The sequence below is a fragment of the Amblyraja radiata genome, chromosome 39 (genome assembly GCF_010909765.2).
Source record: "Amblyraja radiata isolate CabotCenter1 chromosome 39, sAmbRad1.1.pri, whole genome shotgun sequence".
In the NCBI taxonomy this organism is placed as follows: domain Eukaryota; kingdom Metazoa; phylum Chordata; class Chondrichthyes; order Rajiformes; family Rajidae; genus Amblyraja; species Amblyraja radiata.
The window spans coordinates 1,081,836-1,096,856 of record NC_045994.1 but is presented as its reverse complement, the minus strand read 5'-3'; the positions used below and the strand labels follow the sequence as shown (position 1 = coordinate 1,096,856).

The 15,021-nt window shown below is 47.0% G+C and overlaps 1 protein-coding gene and 1 non-coding gene across 6 annotated transcripts in view; both read left to right on the top strand.

The window, feature by feature from the left end:
* Window positions 1–15,021, top strand: part of LOC116967431 (protein FAM160B1-like) — a 56,815-nt gene that overhangs the window by 10,217 nt on the left and 31,577 nt on the right. For all 5 annotated transcript variants that reach the window (XM_033013985.1, XM_033013987.1, XM_033013983.1 and 2 more), the window contains 3 exons: window positions 5,153–5,377; window positions 7,046–7,242; window positions 14,179–14,299. In XM_033013985.1, the coding sequence (XP_032869876.1) occupies window positions 5,153–5,377; window positions 7,046–7,242; window positions 14,179–14,299 (543 nt within the window). The remainder of the gene's footprint in view (window positions 1–5,152; window positions 5,378–7,045; window positions 7,243–14,178; window positions 14,300–15,021) is intronic.
* Window positions 1,712–1,870, top strand: LOC116967527. The gene has a single exon (XR_004410245.1). It is a non-coding gene; the product is annotated as a U1 spliceosomal RNA (small nuclear RNA).

The window sequence follows — 15,021 nt, the reverse complement described above, 5'->3', positions numbered from 1 at the left end:
TGAGTTTGAATGGCAGTTAAGGTCAGAGATGGGAATAGACAAGCGGCTGTGAGCTAAGGAGAAAGGTGATGCAAAATGTAAAGCCAGAGGAAGCGATATAGGAGGAAGGGAGGCAGGATAATGGGACAAATAGGTGCACATCCAGATAATTCCTCAACCAAGGCCGAGGTGGGGATATAAAAGGGGAGGGCGGGGGGGGGGGGGCGGTTGGTTACTTAACTAAAATTAAGTTTGACATTGACATTGCTTTTGGTATTGCAGACGTGGCCTGAGGCTGAAACCAGGAAGGCCACCTTTTGTAGTTGGGATGCTGTTTGCAGTCCTTGGAGCACAGGATGAAGGGGTGATCTTATAGTGGTGTATAAAATCGGGAGGAGCATGGATAGGATGAATGCATGGAAGATAGACACAAAATGTTGGAGGAACTCAGCGGGACAGGCAGCATCTCTGGAGAGAAGGACTGAAGAAGGTCTCCGCCCGAAACGTTACCCATTCCTTCTCCCCAGAGATGCTGCCTGTCCCTCTGTTACTCCGGCATTTTGTGTCTATCTTCGAACTGAATAAGATACTTGGGGACTGTAACCTTCCAGGATTCTCTACATTTCTTTGCATTCTCCTATTCCCTCTAATAAATCTTCCATCAACCCATCAAATGCTTTGGCAGAGGAACCTACCCTCACCTTCCCTGCCCTGCTTTCACCTTCCACTTGAGTCAGTATGAAAATGCCTTGAGTCTCTCCTATATAACATTACAGGGGCTGTGAAGTCATAGAATGATACAGTGTGGAAACAGCAATTCGGCCCAACTGCACTAGTACCACCTGCCTGCGTTTGGTCCATATCCCTTTAAACCTGTCCGATCCATGTCTAACTGTTTCTTAAACGTTGGGAGACACCCTGCCTCAACTACCTCTCTCTGGCATCTTGTTCCATGCACCCACCACCCTTTGTGTGAAAAGGTTACCCCTCAGATTCCTATTAAATCTTTTCCCCTTCACCTTAAACCTATGTCCTCTGGTCCTCGATCCACCTACTCTGGGCAAGAGACTCTCTGCATCTATGCGATCTATTCCTCTCATGATTTTATGCACAGATGTGAGATTTCAGTCCACCAATGACTGCAATCTCTCTATGTTTCCGTTGGGTTAGGAACCTGACACAATAGACAACACTAGGTGCTAGAAATATGAACTAAAACATCAATATTGGAAACAGCCACTGTGGATAGAAACAGTAAAATGCATCAGTAAATCCCAAGGATTTTCATAAAAATCAAGAGGGTATTCGGTGATAGGACCCTTCATCATAACTGTCAGAGAGAGAACAAGAAGATAGACACAAAAAGCTGCAATAACTCAGTGGTACAGGCAGCATCTCTGGAGAGATGTTTGGGGTCGAGACCCTTCTTCAAACTTTAGTGATAAGGGGAACAAGAGAGAAGAAGTCAGTGTTGAGCAGCAAGTCGGGGAGGAAGGGTAGGACAAATGGAATATCTCTGACAGGATGAGAAGAAATGAACGTAGCAGGTAAGTTCGTAGCAGGAACGTAGCGGATAGGTTCAGATGATGCCTCTCGGTGTGACGTGTTGTTCATGGGAGGGAGGCAGCACCTGCCCAGCAGGCCAGACGACAGATAGAAATAGACAACTTGAGTCAGGTTAATGACGGGTAGAAGTGGCCAGTTGTGGATGAAGCAGCATGAAAGTGTGAGCATACTAACCTGGCAATGGAGTGTTGCTGATCACTACTGCCGCTCTCCCAGGCAAGGTGTTCCCAATGCTTGAGGTTTGCTGATGCCTGAGATGTCCCCAAATGCAAGATACTCCACTGCAACATTTATAGCAGTGGGGACTATGTTTGCGTATTTTAACTGTTGTTTGTACACACACATACGGCACACACACACACACACACGCGCACGCACGCACACACATGGCACACACACGGCGCACGCACACACACACACACACACACACGCACACGCGCACACACATGGCACACACACGGCACACACACACACACACACACACACACGCGCACGCACACACATGGCACACACACGTCACACACACACACACACACACACACACACACAAACACACACACACATGGCACACACACGGCACACACACACACACACACACACACACACACACACACACACACACACACATGGCACACACACGGCACACACACACACACACACACACACACACACACACACACACACACACACACACACACACACACACACACACACACACACGTGGCGCAGTGCCAGAGTTGCTGCCTTACATCGTCAGAGACCCGGGTTCGATCCTGGTTTTATGTTCTCCCCGTGACCTACGTGGGGTTTCCCCAGGAGCTCCGGCTTCCTCCCAGACTCCAAAGACATACAAGATGGTAGGTTAACTGGCCACTCTGGGCCAAATGGCCTGTTTCCTCACTGTATCTAAACTTAAAGTTGGAGAAGTTTATATTAAGTGCTGAGGGCTTCAACTTGCCGAGAAGGAAGACGAGGTACAATTCTTCAAAGATAGACACAAAATGCTGGAGAAACTCAGCGGGACAGGTAGTATCTCTGGAGAGAAGGATTGAGTGACGTTCCGGGTCGAGACCATTCTTCAGACTAGTTAGGGAAAAGGGAAACGAGAGAATAAGAGAGTGATGTAGAAAGATAAAGACAAATGAATCCATCAGGTTCTAAGTAAAAGAAGTGTAGTCACCTTCCCACCCTGCTTCCTGTAAAGACTCTATCCCCTACTCCCAATTCCTCCGTCTATGCCGCAACTGCGCCCAGGATGAGGTTCCATACTAGGTCATCGGAGATGTCCTCATTCTTTTGGGAACGGGGGTTCCCCTCTTCCATTATAGATGAGGCCCTCACTAGGGTTGCTTCGATATCCTGCAGCCTCGCTCCTGCTCTCCCTCCCCCCATTCTTAACAAGGGCAGAGTCCCCCTTGTCCTCACCTTCCACCCCATCAGCCATCGCATACAGCATATTATCCTCCAACACATTCGCCACCTCCCAACGGGATCCCAATACTGAAAACATCTTCCCATTTCCACCCCTTCCTGCTTTCCGCAGAGACCGTTCCCATCCCAGCCACAGTCTGTTTACCCTCCTCCCATCAGGGAGGCGCTACAGGTCTCTCCGTTGCCGGACCAGCAGGTCCAGGAACAGCTTCTTACCTGCGGCTGTTACATTACTTAACTCTGCACCTCAGTGATTGCCAGTCACCCCCCCCCCCCCAGACACTCCTTCCCCCAGATAAATTGCACTACTACGACTGTATGTACGTATATATATTTATTGCTCATTATTCCATGTTCGCTCTTCTGGGTGAGATGCTAACTGCATTTCGTTGTCTCTGTACTGTACACTGCAGAATGACAATAAAGTTTGAATCTGAATCTGAATCTGAACTCCCTGGTCAACTTGTCCCTTCCCACCCAAACCACCCCCTCCCCAGGTACTTTCCCCTGCAACTGCAGGAGATGCAACACCTGTCCCTTTACCTCCCCCATCAACTCCGTCCAAGGACTCAACTGTCTTTTCAGGTGAAGCAGAGATTTACTTGCACCTCCTCCAACCTCATTAACTGTATCCACTGTTCCAGATGTGGACTGCTGACGGAGACCAAGCGCAGGCTCGCTGATCGTTTTGCTGAACACCTCCACTCGGTCCGCCTAAACCTGCCTGATCTCCTGGTTGCTCAACACTCCCCCTCCCATTCCCACACTGACCTTTCTGTCCTGGGCCTCCTCCATATGCAGAGGGAGGCCCAATGCAAATTGGAGGAACAGCACCTCATATTTCGCTTGGGTAGCTTACAACCCAGCGGTATGAACATTGACTTCTCTAACTTCAAGTAGCCCTTGCTTTCCCTCTCTCGCTCCATCTATGAAAGTTGGCGTGCAGGTACAGCAGGCAGTGAAGAAAGCTAATGGCATGTTGGCCTTCATAACAAGAGGAGTTGAGTATAGGAGCAAAGAGGTCCTTCTACAGTTGCACAGGGCCCTAGTGAGACCACACCTGTAGTATTGTGTGCAGTTTTTGTCCCCTAATTTGAGGAAGGACATTCTTGCTATTGAGGGAGTGCAGCGTAGGTTTACAAGGTTAATTCCCGGGATGGCGGGACTGTGATATGCTGAGAGAATGGAGCGGCTGGGCTTGTATACTCTGGAATTTAGAAGAATGAGAGGGAATCTTATTGAAACATATAAGATTATTAAGGGTTTGGACACGCTAGAGGCAGGAAACATGTTCCCGATGTTGGGGGAGTCCAGAACCAGGGGCTACAGTTTAAGAATAAGGGGTAAGCCATTTAGAATGGAGATGAGGAAATACTTTTTCACACAGAGAGTGGTGAGTCTGTGGAAATCTCTGCCTCAGAGGGCGGTGGAGGCCGGTACTCTGGATACTTTCAAGAGAAGAGCTAGATAGGGCTCTTAAAGGTAGCGGAGTCAGGGGATATGTGGAGAAGGCAGGAACGGGGTACTGATTGGGGATGATCAGCCCTTATCACATTGAATGGTGGTGCTGTCTCAAAGGGCCGAATGGCCTAATCCTTCACCTATTGTCTATTGAGAGGCAGCTGTAAGCTTGGGGTCACTCCTGTGGTCTGAACTAGGAGCTCTGGAAAGCAATCACCCAATCTGCATTTGTGAGGTAAACCACATTGTGACCAATGACTGCTGTAGACCAGGAAAGGCTCTTTCAACTTTAGACTTTACTTTAAAATTTAGAGATAAAGTACAGAAACAGGCCCTTTGCCCACCCAGTCTGCACCGACCAGCGAGCACCCTATGCACTAGCACTATCCTACAGACTAAGGACAATGTACAATTTTTACCAAAGCCTTCAAACCTGCACATCTTTGGAGTGTGGGAAGAAACCGGAACACACGGAGAAAATCCACGCGATCACAGGGAGAAGGTACAATCTCCATACAGACAGCACCCAAGGTCAGTATCGAACCTGGGTCTCTGGCATTGTCAGGCAGCAACTCTGCGCCACTGTGCCTCCCTCTTGAAGGATTGAGAGTATTGTCGTGTTGAGTTTATTGAAATGAAGATATTTGTCAATTTGACCACTGGCTCTTTTTATTTAGTTATGCTGATGCTTCTTTCTAATGAATTGCTCTTGCAGAAGAAGAATTTTGCTGAGTCCCAAAGATCATTGTCATGTTCCTCTGAAAAGAGTGAAGTTGAACAGCAGGAAGCTGATGCTACTCACGCATCAAGATTGAGTTTGGCAGCAGGGGCCAGCCCATCGCACACTGACCAACCTGGGGCAGGTACAAGTCCCAAGGACAAAGGCACTCAACTGGAGAAGAACCTGCTTCATGCTGTCCTCATCCTCACCTCAAGTCAGGTATGTCCAAAGTAATGTGTCATCAGTGATAGGAGCAGAATTAGAAATATAGAAAATAGGTGCAGGAGGAGGCCATTCGGCCCTTCAAGCCAGCACCGCCATTCATTGTGATCATGGCTGATCGTCCCCTATCAATAACCCGCGCCTGCCTTCTCCCCATATCCTTTGATTCCACTAGCCCCTCGAGCTCTATCTAACTCTCTCTTAAATCCATCCAGTGATTTGGCCTCCACTGCCCTCTGTGGCAGGGAATTCCACAAATTCACAACTCTCTGGGTGAAAAAGTTTTTTCTCACCTCAGTCTTAAATGTCCTCCCCTTTATTCTATGACTGTGGCCCCTGGTTCTGGATTTTATCTCTGTTGGTTTTGTTGTCACCTTCTCATAGCTAACAATGGTTTATTCTACATGTTCCTTGATCTGCATCACTTTTGATCTCTTACACTTCCTTATCTCTGTAACTCCCTCTCCCCTGACGCTCAGTCTGAAGAAGGGCCTCGACCGGAAACGTCACCCATTGCTTCTGTCCAAAGATGCCGCCTGTCCCCGCTGATTTTTGTATCTATTTTAGGAGATGGTGAAATTGTGCTACAATGGCTCCTGATGTTTGGGGTTTCAGGCAGCAATAGTGCAGTTGGTGGAGCCACTGCCTCACAGTGCCAGAGACCATGGGTTCAATCCTGACCTCAGAGTTTGCAGATTCTCCCTATGACCACGTGGGTTTCCTCCGGGTGCTCCGGTTTTCTCTCGCATCTAAAAAACACGCAGGTTTGTAGGTTAATTGGCCTCTGTAAATTGCCCCTAGTGTGTAGGGAGTGGAAGAGAAATTGGGATAATATAGAACTAGTATGACTGGGTGATCATTGGTTGATGTGGACTAGATGGGCCAAAGGGCCAGTTTCCATGCCAAGCCTGATTTGGTCAAGGTATACAAGATCATGACAGGTAAGGAGGGAACAACTCTAATTAATAGAACATGGCTCAATGACAAAGATTGAACATTTGGGACACAATCTATAAGGGGATGGGTGTATGCCAACAGGGTGCTATGAGTGCAGTTACAGGATAATCCAAAGTTATCACAGAGAAGACCATTCTGCTCACCATGTCTGTGCCAGTGTACATTGCCGTCCAGCCAGCACCACAACCCAACGACTCCATGCAGTTGGGAACAGAATGGCTTGCAAGTGGGAATTGCATGGGCACTTGAAGGAAATGCCCACGGCTGAAAAGTTGGGGAGTGGGACTGTGCCTGGAGCTGGCACTAACGTGATGGGCTGAATGGCCTCACCCAACTCCACAGTTCTGTGATTTTATAAATGTGGATTCTGCTGGAAATCTGGACGAGGGACGTAGAATTGTCAATAGACACAAAAAGCTGGAGTAACTCAGTGGGTCAGGCAACGTCTCTGGAGAAAAGAAATAGGTTTCGAGTTGAGACGCTTCTTCAGTCCGAGAGTCAGCAGAGAGGGAAACGAGAAATATGAAAAGGTACAAAGAACCAAATGAATGAAAGGTATGCAAAAGGACAAATGAAAGCCAGCAACGATGATCAAGGAAAGATGGAGCCCACACTGGTCCAATGTTGGCTGTGGAGAAGATGATAATGAGTGATACAAATACAATGTTGGCTTACAGCTCTCATCATATCTATATTCTCCCCGTGTAGGAAAAGCGATTTGCATTGAAGGCCTGCGAAAGCTTGCTCCTGTTAGTCACGTTACCGGAGGACGTGACAGCACAGTACCTGGTCGAAGGCACAGCATTATGTCGAACACTGGCTGACCGACTGGCTGACCTCTACAGGCTAATACCTGAAGACACTGACCCGGGACAAGTTGAGTTGCTGGGGAGAGTGAACTGGCGGTACATAAAACTATTCAAGTTTAAGAATCAGAAAATGAAGAGATGTTTGCATTGTTGCAATGTTTCGTATTGCTTAAGTGATGAATTCCACATGATCCCTGACTTCTGCAGGCAACAAAGGCTTTTCACTGTACCTCAGTACACGTGACCACAAACTCAACTCAAACTTATAACCATATAATAACCATATAACAATTACAGCACGGAAACAGGCCATCTCGACCCCTCTAGTCCGTGCCGAACACATAATCTCCCCTAGTCCCATATACCTGCGCTCAGACCATAACCCTCCATTCCTTTCCCATCCATATAACTATCCAAAGGATAGTTATGAAGGAGATGCTTTCACCAAGTGATAATCCATGAATCAAAAAGGCCATTCCCAATAGGTTTTACTCCTAGTTGCATTCTGGAATTCAATATCACGGTGAATAAAAATGTAGACATTTAAAAATACCTTAACAAAGGTATCTGAAGAAGAGGAATCGTATTATATTTTATTGTCTTAAATTAAGATAATAAATAGATAGTCAGTCCCGACCCATCCTTTTTCTCCAGAGATGCTGCCCGACCCACTAAGTTACTCCAGCACTTTGTGTCTATCAATGGAGAGTTCTGACAGGTGGGCACTTCCTCTCACAGAACAGGGTTTCCACCTCAGCAAAACACAGTTGAGGCAAATCTTTTCTTCCACAAGTTCACAAGTTATAGGAGTAGAAATAGACCATTGAGTCCACTCCGCCATTCAATCATGGCTGATCTCTGCCTCCTAATCCCAATGTCCTGCCTTCTCCCCTTGACACCGTTCTAATCAAGAAATCTTTCTCTCAGAGTTGTGAATCTCTCAAAGGCATTTTTAAAATTTGAGTATAAGAGTTAGGAAGTCATGTTGCAGCTTTATAATTATTTGATGATGCCGCAAATGTAATGTAGTGTGCAGTTCTGGTCGTCCCATTACAGGAAGTATGTAGAGGCTTTGGTGCAGAAGAGGTTACCAGAATTCTAAGCAAAAAACACAAAGCGCTGGAGTAACTCAGCGGGTCAGGTAGCATCTTTGGAAAACAAGAATAGGCAATATTTTGGGTTAGGACCGTTCTTCATTCTGGAGTAGTTAACTGCAAATATTGTAGGGAGACAAAAAAGCTGGAAAAATTCAGCGGGTGAGGCAGCATCTATGGAGCGAAGGAATAGGTGACGTTTCCGGTCGAGACCCTTCTTCAGACTGATATCGGGGGGGGCGGGAAAAAGAAAGGAAGAGGCAGAGACCGTAGGCTCCCCCACCCTTCTCCCCCACCCTTCTTCCCCACCTTCTCCCCCTCCCTTCTCCACCTCCCTTCTCCCCTCCCTTCTCTCCTCCCTTCTCTCCTCCCTTCTCCCCTCCCTTCTCCCCCCCCCCCCTCCCCCCCGCCTACTTCCCCCCCACTCCCCCCCCCCCCTTCCCTTCTGAGGCAGAGAATTCCACAGATTCACAACTCTGGGTGAAAACGTTTTTTTCCTCATCTCCGTTCTAAATGGCCTACCCCATATTCTTAAACTGTGGCCCTTGGTTCTGGATTCCCCCAACATCGGAAACATGTTTCCTGCCTCTAGCATATCTAATCCCTTAATAATCTTATATGTGTCAATAAAATAACCTCTCATCCTTCTAAACTCCAGTGTATTCAAGCCCAGTCACTCCATTCTATCAACATTGTTGCCATAGAGGGAGTACAGAGAAGGTTCACCAGACTGATTCGTGGGATGTCAGGACTTTCATATGAAGAAAGACTGGATAGACTCGGTTTGTACTCGTTAGAATTTAGAAGATTGAGGGGGGATCTTATAGAAACTTACAAAATTCTTAAGGGGTTGGACAGGCTAGATGCAGGAAGATTGTTCCCGATATTGGGGAAGCCCAGAACAAGGGGTCACAGTTTAAGGATAAGGGGGAAATCTTTTAGGACCGAGATGAGGAAAACTTTTTTCACACAGAGAGTGGTGAATCTCTGGAATTCTCTCCCGCAGAAGGTAGTTGAGGCCAGTTCATTGGCTATATTTAAGAGGGAGTTAGATGTGGCCCTTGTGGCTAAAAGGATCAGGGGGTATGGAGAGAAGGCAGGTACAGGATACTGAGTTGGATGATCAGCCATGATCATATTGAATGGCGGTGCAGGCTCGAAGGGCCGAATGGCCTACTCCTGCACCTATTTTCTATGTTTCTATGTAACATATGACAGTCCCGCCCTCCTGGGAATTAACCTCATGAACAGTTAGACAGGTACATGGATATAGGTCGAACGCGGGCAGGTGGGACTAGTGTAGCTGGGACATGTTGGCCAATGTGGACAAGTTAGCCCAAAGGGCATGTTTCCACACTATATGACTCTAGTCACAACTATCATATGCTTCCATCACCACCCCTGGCAATCCTCTCTGATCACATCTCTACCACTGATGTGGTGCTCACTAGCCTATAATTCTCTTTGTTCTTTTCTTGTCCTGCAGATTGCGTGCATTTTATTGCACAATTCTATTAACCCTGATCTCTCTCGCCTGATGAGGCCGTCACTGGGGATGTTAGGCTATTGATGGACCTATGGATCAGGAATATCACTTTGCATCTAAAACTTTACTTTAGACTTTAGAGAGAGAGCATGGAAACAGGCACTTCGGCCCACCCAGTGTCTGCGCCGACCAGTGATCACCCCGTACACTACCGCTATCCTACACAATAGGGACAATTTACAATTTTTACCTAAGCCAATTATCCTACAAACTTGCATGTCTTTGAGATATGGGAGGAAATCGGAGCACCCGGAGAAAACCCACGTTCACAGGGAGAATGTACAAAGTACATTGGAACATACATCAGTCATTGAAAGTAGGCATGCAGGTGCAGCAGGCAGTGAAGAAAGCGAATGGTATGTTAGCATTCATAGCAAAAGGATTTGAGTATAGGAGCAGGGAGGTTCTACTGCAGTTGTACAGGGTCTTGGTGAGACCACACCTGGAGTATTGCGTACAGTTTTGGTCTCCTAATCTGAGAAAATACTTTCTTGCCATAGAGGGAGTGCAGAGAAGGTTCACCAGACTGATTCCTGGGATGTCAGGACTTTCATATGAAGAAAGACTGGATAGACTCGGCTTGTACTCGCTAGAATTTAGAAGATTGAGGGGGGATCTTATAGAAAGTTACAAAATTCTTAAGGGGTTGGACAGGCTAGATGCAGGAAGATTGTTCCCGATGTTGGGGAAGTCCAGAACAAGGGGTCACAGTTTAAGGATAAGGGGGAAATCTTTTAGGACCGAGATGAGAAAAACATTTTTCACACAGAGAGTGGTGAATCTGTGGAATTCTCTGCCACAGAAGGTAGTTGAGGCCAGTTCATTGGCTATATTTAAGAGGGAGTTAGATGTGGCCCTTGTGGCTAAAGGGATCAGGGGGTATGGAGAGAAGCCAGGTACGGGATACTGAGTTGGATGATCAGCCATGATCATATTGAATGGCGGTTCAGGCTCGAAGGGCCGAATGGCCTACTCCTGCACCTAATTTCTATGTTTCTATACAGCACCCGTAGACAGGATCAAACCCAGATCTCTGGCGCTGTAAGGCAGCAACTCCACCGCTGTCTACCGTGCTGCCCTTGGAGTGTGGGAGGAAACCGGAGCACCTGGAGAATACCCACCTGGTCTCTGGCACTGTGAGACAGAAACTTTACCACTGTGCCACCCAGCCACTGGTCATCCTGCTAGTGAATATGCCATTAAGCTGGAAAGAGTGCAGAAAAGATTGATGAGGATGTTGCCAGGACTTGAGGGACTGAGCTATAGGGAGAGGTTGGATAGGCTAGGAATAGATTCCTTGGAGAATAGAAGGCTGAGGGGTGATCTCATAGAGGTGTATATAATCATAAGGGGGATCAATAAAATAAATGCACAGTCTGTTTCGCCCAGGGCTGGGAATCAAAACTAAAAGGCATAGATTTAAATGAGAGGGGACAGATATAATAGGAACTTGAGGGGCGGTGGGAATGTGAAATGAAATGCTAGAGGAAGTGTCTGAAACAAGTAAGAAAAACAACATTTAACAAATATTGAGACGGGTACAAGGAAAGGAGAGGTTTGAAGGGATATGAGTCAAACGCAGGCCAGTGGAACTAGCATGGTGGGGCATCTTGGTTGGCATGGACCATTTGGGCCGAAGAGTCTGTTCTGTGCTCTATGACTTGTCTGTGTGGATTGTGCTTGTTCTCACTGTGACTGCGCCGGTCTCTTCTGGGTGCTCCAACTGTATCTCAATGCCATACGGGTTAATTAGCTGTTATAAGTTTGTATGTGAGTGCAATGGTAGTTTCTGGGGGAATTGATGGGAATGTGGTGAGATTAAAATAAGATCAGTGTAGATGGGAGATAGACACAAAATGCTGGAGTAACTCAGCGGGACAGGCAGACTGAACCAGAATCTTGACCCGAAACTTCACCCATTCCTTCTCTCTAGAGATGATGCCTGTCCCGCTGAGTTACTCCAGCATTTTGTGTCTATCTTTGGTTTAAACCAGCATCTGCAGTTCCTTCCTACACATTCAGTGTAGATGTGTGCTTGATGATCAACGAGGACTTGTGGGACTAAAACGCATGTTTCCATCCTGTATGGTTCGATAAACAACAGCTGTTATTCAGTTGTACAGCACATTGAGTTGTACAGCACAGCTCCTTTCCTCCCACCTCCACACCAACTTTGTTGTCCACCTACTCTAACCCATCTGCAAGCATTAGCTTCATATCCTTCTGCATTGCAGTCGGTCTAAACACTTCTTAAATGTAATGATTGTATCTGACTCCACCGCCCCTCTGTCAGGCTGTTCCAGATATCAACCACGGGGAAAAAATAGCCCTCAGATCCCCTTTCAAACTTTCCTCTTACTTTAAACCTATGTCCTCTTGTTACCCCTTCCATGGCTAAAAGGAAGGGGTAACAATTCCTTCTGTTGTTGATGGAAACATGATTTTGACTAGATGCCTCTCATAGTCTTATATACTTCCATCAGGATCACCTCTGCTTTAGTCACTCCAGGGTAAACAAGCCCAGCCTACTCGATCTCTCCCAACAACTGAGGTCCTCCAATCCAGACAACATCCTGTGTGAATCTCCTCTATACTTCTTCCTGGTGTTATTTATCCAATGCATTTTCTCCATTGCAACCTCATCCTGCCTATAGTCTGGCAACCAGAACTACACACACACATGTGACCGAGCTCGTCTTTTGAAAAGTTGCAAGGTGAAGTTATTCTTATATTCCATGCCCTGATTTATGAAGGCAAACGTGCCAAGTCTATGTTCTATGTTTCTAAGTGCATTCTTCCCCATCCTATCAGCCTGTGCTGCTACTTTCAGGACAATGCAGACTTGGACCAAGAGTCCCCTAAGTTTGTCAGCATTCCTTGGTGCTCTGCCACCTACTGTGCACGTCCTACCCCATTTGAGTTCCACAGTGCATAGATGCCATCACTTGTCGGGATGACATTCCGCCTGCCATTGCTCCACCCGACGTTCCTGCTGCAGCCTCAGATTGCCTTCCACACCACCACCACCAATCTCCATGTGATGAGCAGGGACCCCATGTTCTCTTGCAGAGCCTCTGGCACTGCACAGCCGTGCCTCTGCACAAACCCGCCACAGCTGGGATGTGTGACGTAGACTTGCTCAGATACTGCGACGTTTGCTGGAATTCCCACTGAAGAAGGGTCAGTCGGTTTAGTCTAGCTTATTGTCACGTGTACCGAGGTACAGTGAAAAGCTTTTGTTGCGTGCTAACCAGTCAGCAGAAAGTCAAAACATGATTACAATCGGGCCATTTACATGCTAAGGGAATAACATTTAGTGCAAGGTAAAGCCAGCAAAATCCGATCAAGGATAGTCCGAGGGTCACCACTGAGGTAGATAGTAGTTCAGCACTGCTCTCTGCTTGTGGTAGGATGATTCCGTTATCTGATAACAGCTGGGAAGAAACTGTCCCTGAATCTGGAGGTGTGTGTTTTCACACTTCTAAACAACTTGCCTGGTGGGAGAGGGGAGGAGGGAGTGACCAGGGTGCAACACGTCCTTGATTATGCTGCTGGCCTTGCCGAGGCAGCGTGAGGTATAAATGGAGTCAATGGAAGGGAGTTTGGTTTGTGTGATGGTCTGGGCTGCGTCCACAATTCCCTGCACTTTCTTGTTGTCTTGAATGGAGCTGAGATGCATCCTGATGAAATGCTTTCTATTGTGCATCTGTAGAAGTTGGTGAGAGTTGTGGAGGACATGCCAAACTTCCTAAGCCTTCTAAGGAAGTTGAGGCATTGGTGTGATTGCGAATGTATAATACACAAGATCTATATTTTAAAATTTTGAGGAAATATTAGAAAAGAACAAGTTTATTTCTCAAGGATGATTTAAACATGTTACAATGCCAGCTGCTGTAGGGTTGAAAAGAATGTAACTTAATGAAACTCAATGGACGGTAATGAAAAGACTGTCTATAAACATGATTCATAGGCATATCCCACAGATATTACTGATTAGGCCAACAGTGCAAAAACAATGCAACATACATAGTCGTATTGCATGGAAACAGGCCCTTCGGCCCAACTCATCCATGCTGGCCGAGATGTCTACGTACCTTTGCCCGCTTTTGGCCCATTTCTCTCTGATCCCTTTGTAATCCGTGTTCTCAGAAGCTTAGCCCCTCAGTATCCTGTGGCAACAGTGGTCCTTCCCCACAGACCCTCTGTATTGGCTTCAGTGCGTCCCATGGTATGTATTCCTGTGGCCTGGAACGTACATATTGGCATCATTCCCCTACGGACATCTTGCTACACTGAACAACCAACCAAAGCTGATCTGAAGAGTATGTGCTGAGAATAGATTTCTGAGCCTAATGGTGTTGAATGCTGACTGCCTCTGCTCTGTGCTTCAAGGTCACACAGTGCTGCTGCCTCTGATGGGGCAGATGCGGAGTCATTTCCAGGCAGAGGGGATGTGGTATCCTTCCTCTCGTGGCTGCACTATTGTGATCAGCTGGTGGGAGAAGCCCACAAGGTATGTAGTAGTCACGGCGCACGCTGGAATGTTTCACCTACTCCGTCCTCGTGAGGGCATGTGTGGGCTTCCACGGGGTGTTGGAGGGTTGGCTGAAGCGTTCAGTGTCACAGGAACCAATGACTGTATTGCTGCACACAACCACTGGTATAACAGGTGCAGGGCAATGCATTACAGAGCCAGAATATCTGGACAAGATTTCAGTTTCAGATCAGAACTATGGCCGATATCCTGGGCTCATCTTGCAAACAAATTGCCAACATAACTATACAATAAAAGCATTTACAAGACACTTGGACAGGTACATGACTAGGAAATGTTTGGAGGGATATGGGCTAAACACGGACACATGGGACTAGCATCTTGGTTGGCATAGACAAGTTGGACTGAAGGGCTAGTTTTTATGCTCTGTGACTATGACCTAAGCAAACATTGAACATTTGAAGACACAAGAATCAAGTTTGAAGTGCAACTGGTTGATCTGGAACTTTTCAGACAGGTGGCTTTCTTGTCAAGTTAATCCTCAGCGAGGCTGTGCTGATATCCTCACTCATAACAGTTCGAACCAGAGACTGCTCGGAGAGCCGATCCTTACATTGGTCTTGCTTGGGAATAAGTTAAGTTTAGAGATACAGTGCGGAAACAGGCTCTTTGGCCCACCGAGTCTGCTCCGACCAGCGACCCCTGCATATTAACACTATCCTACACACACTAGCGACAAT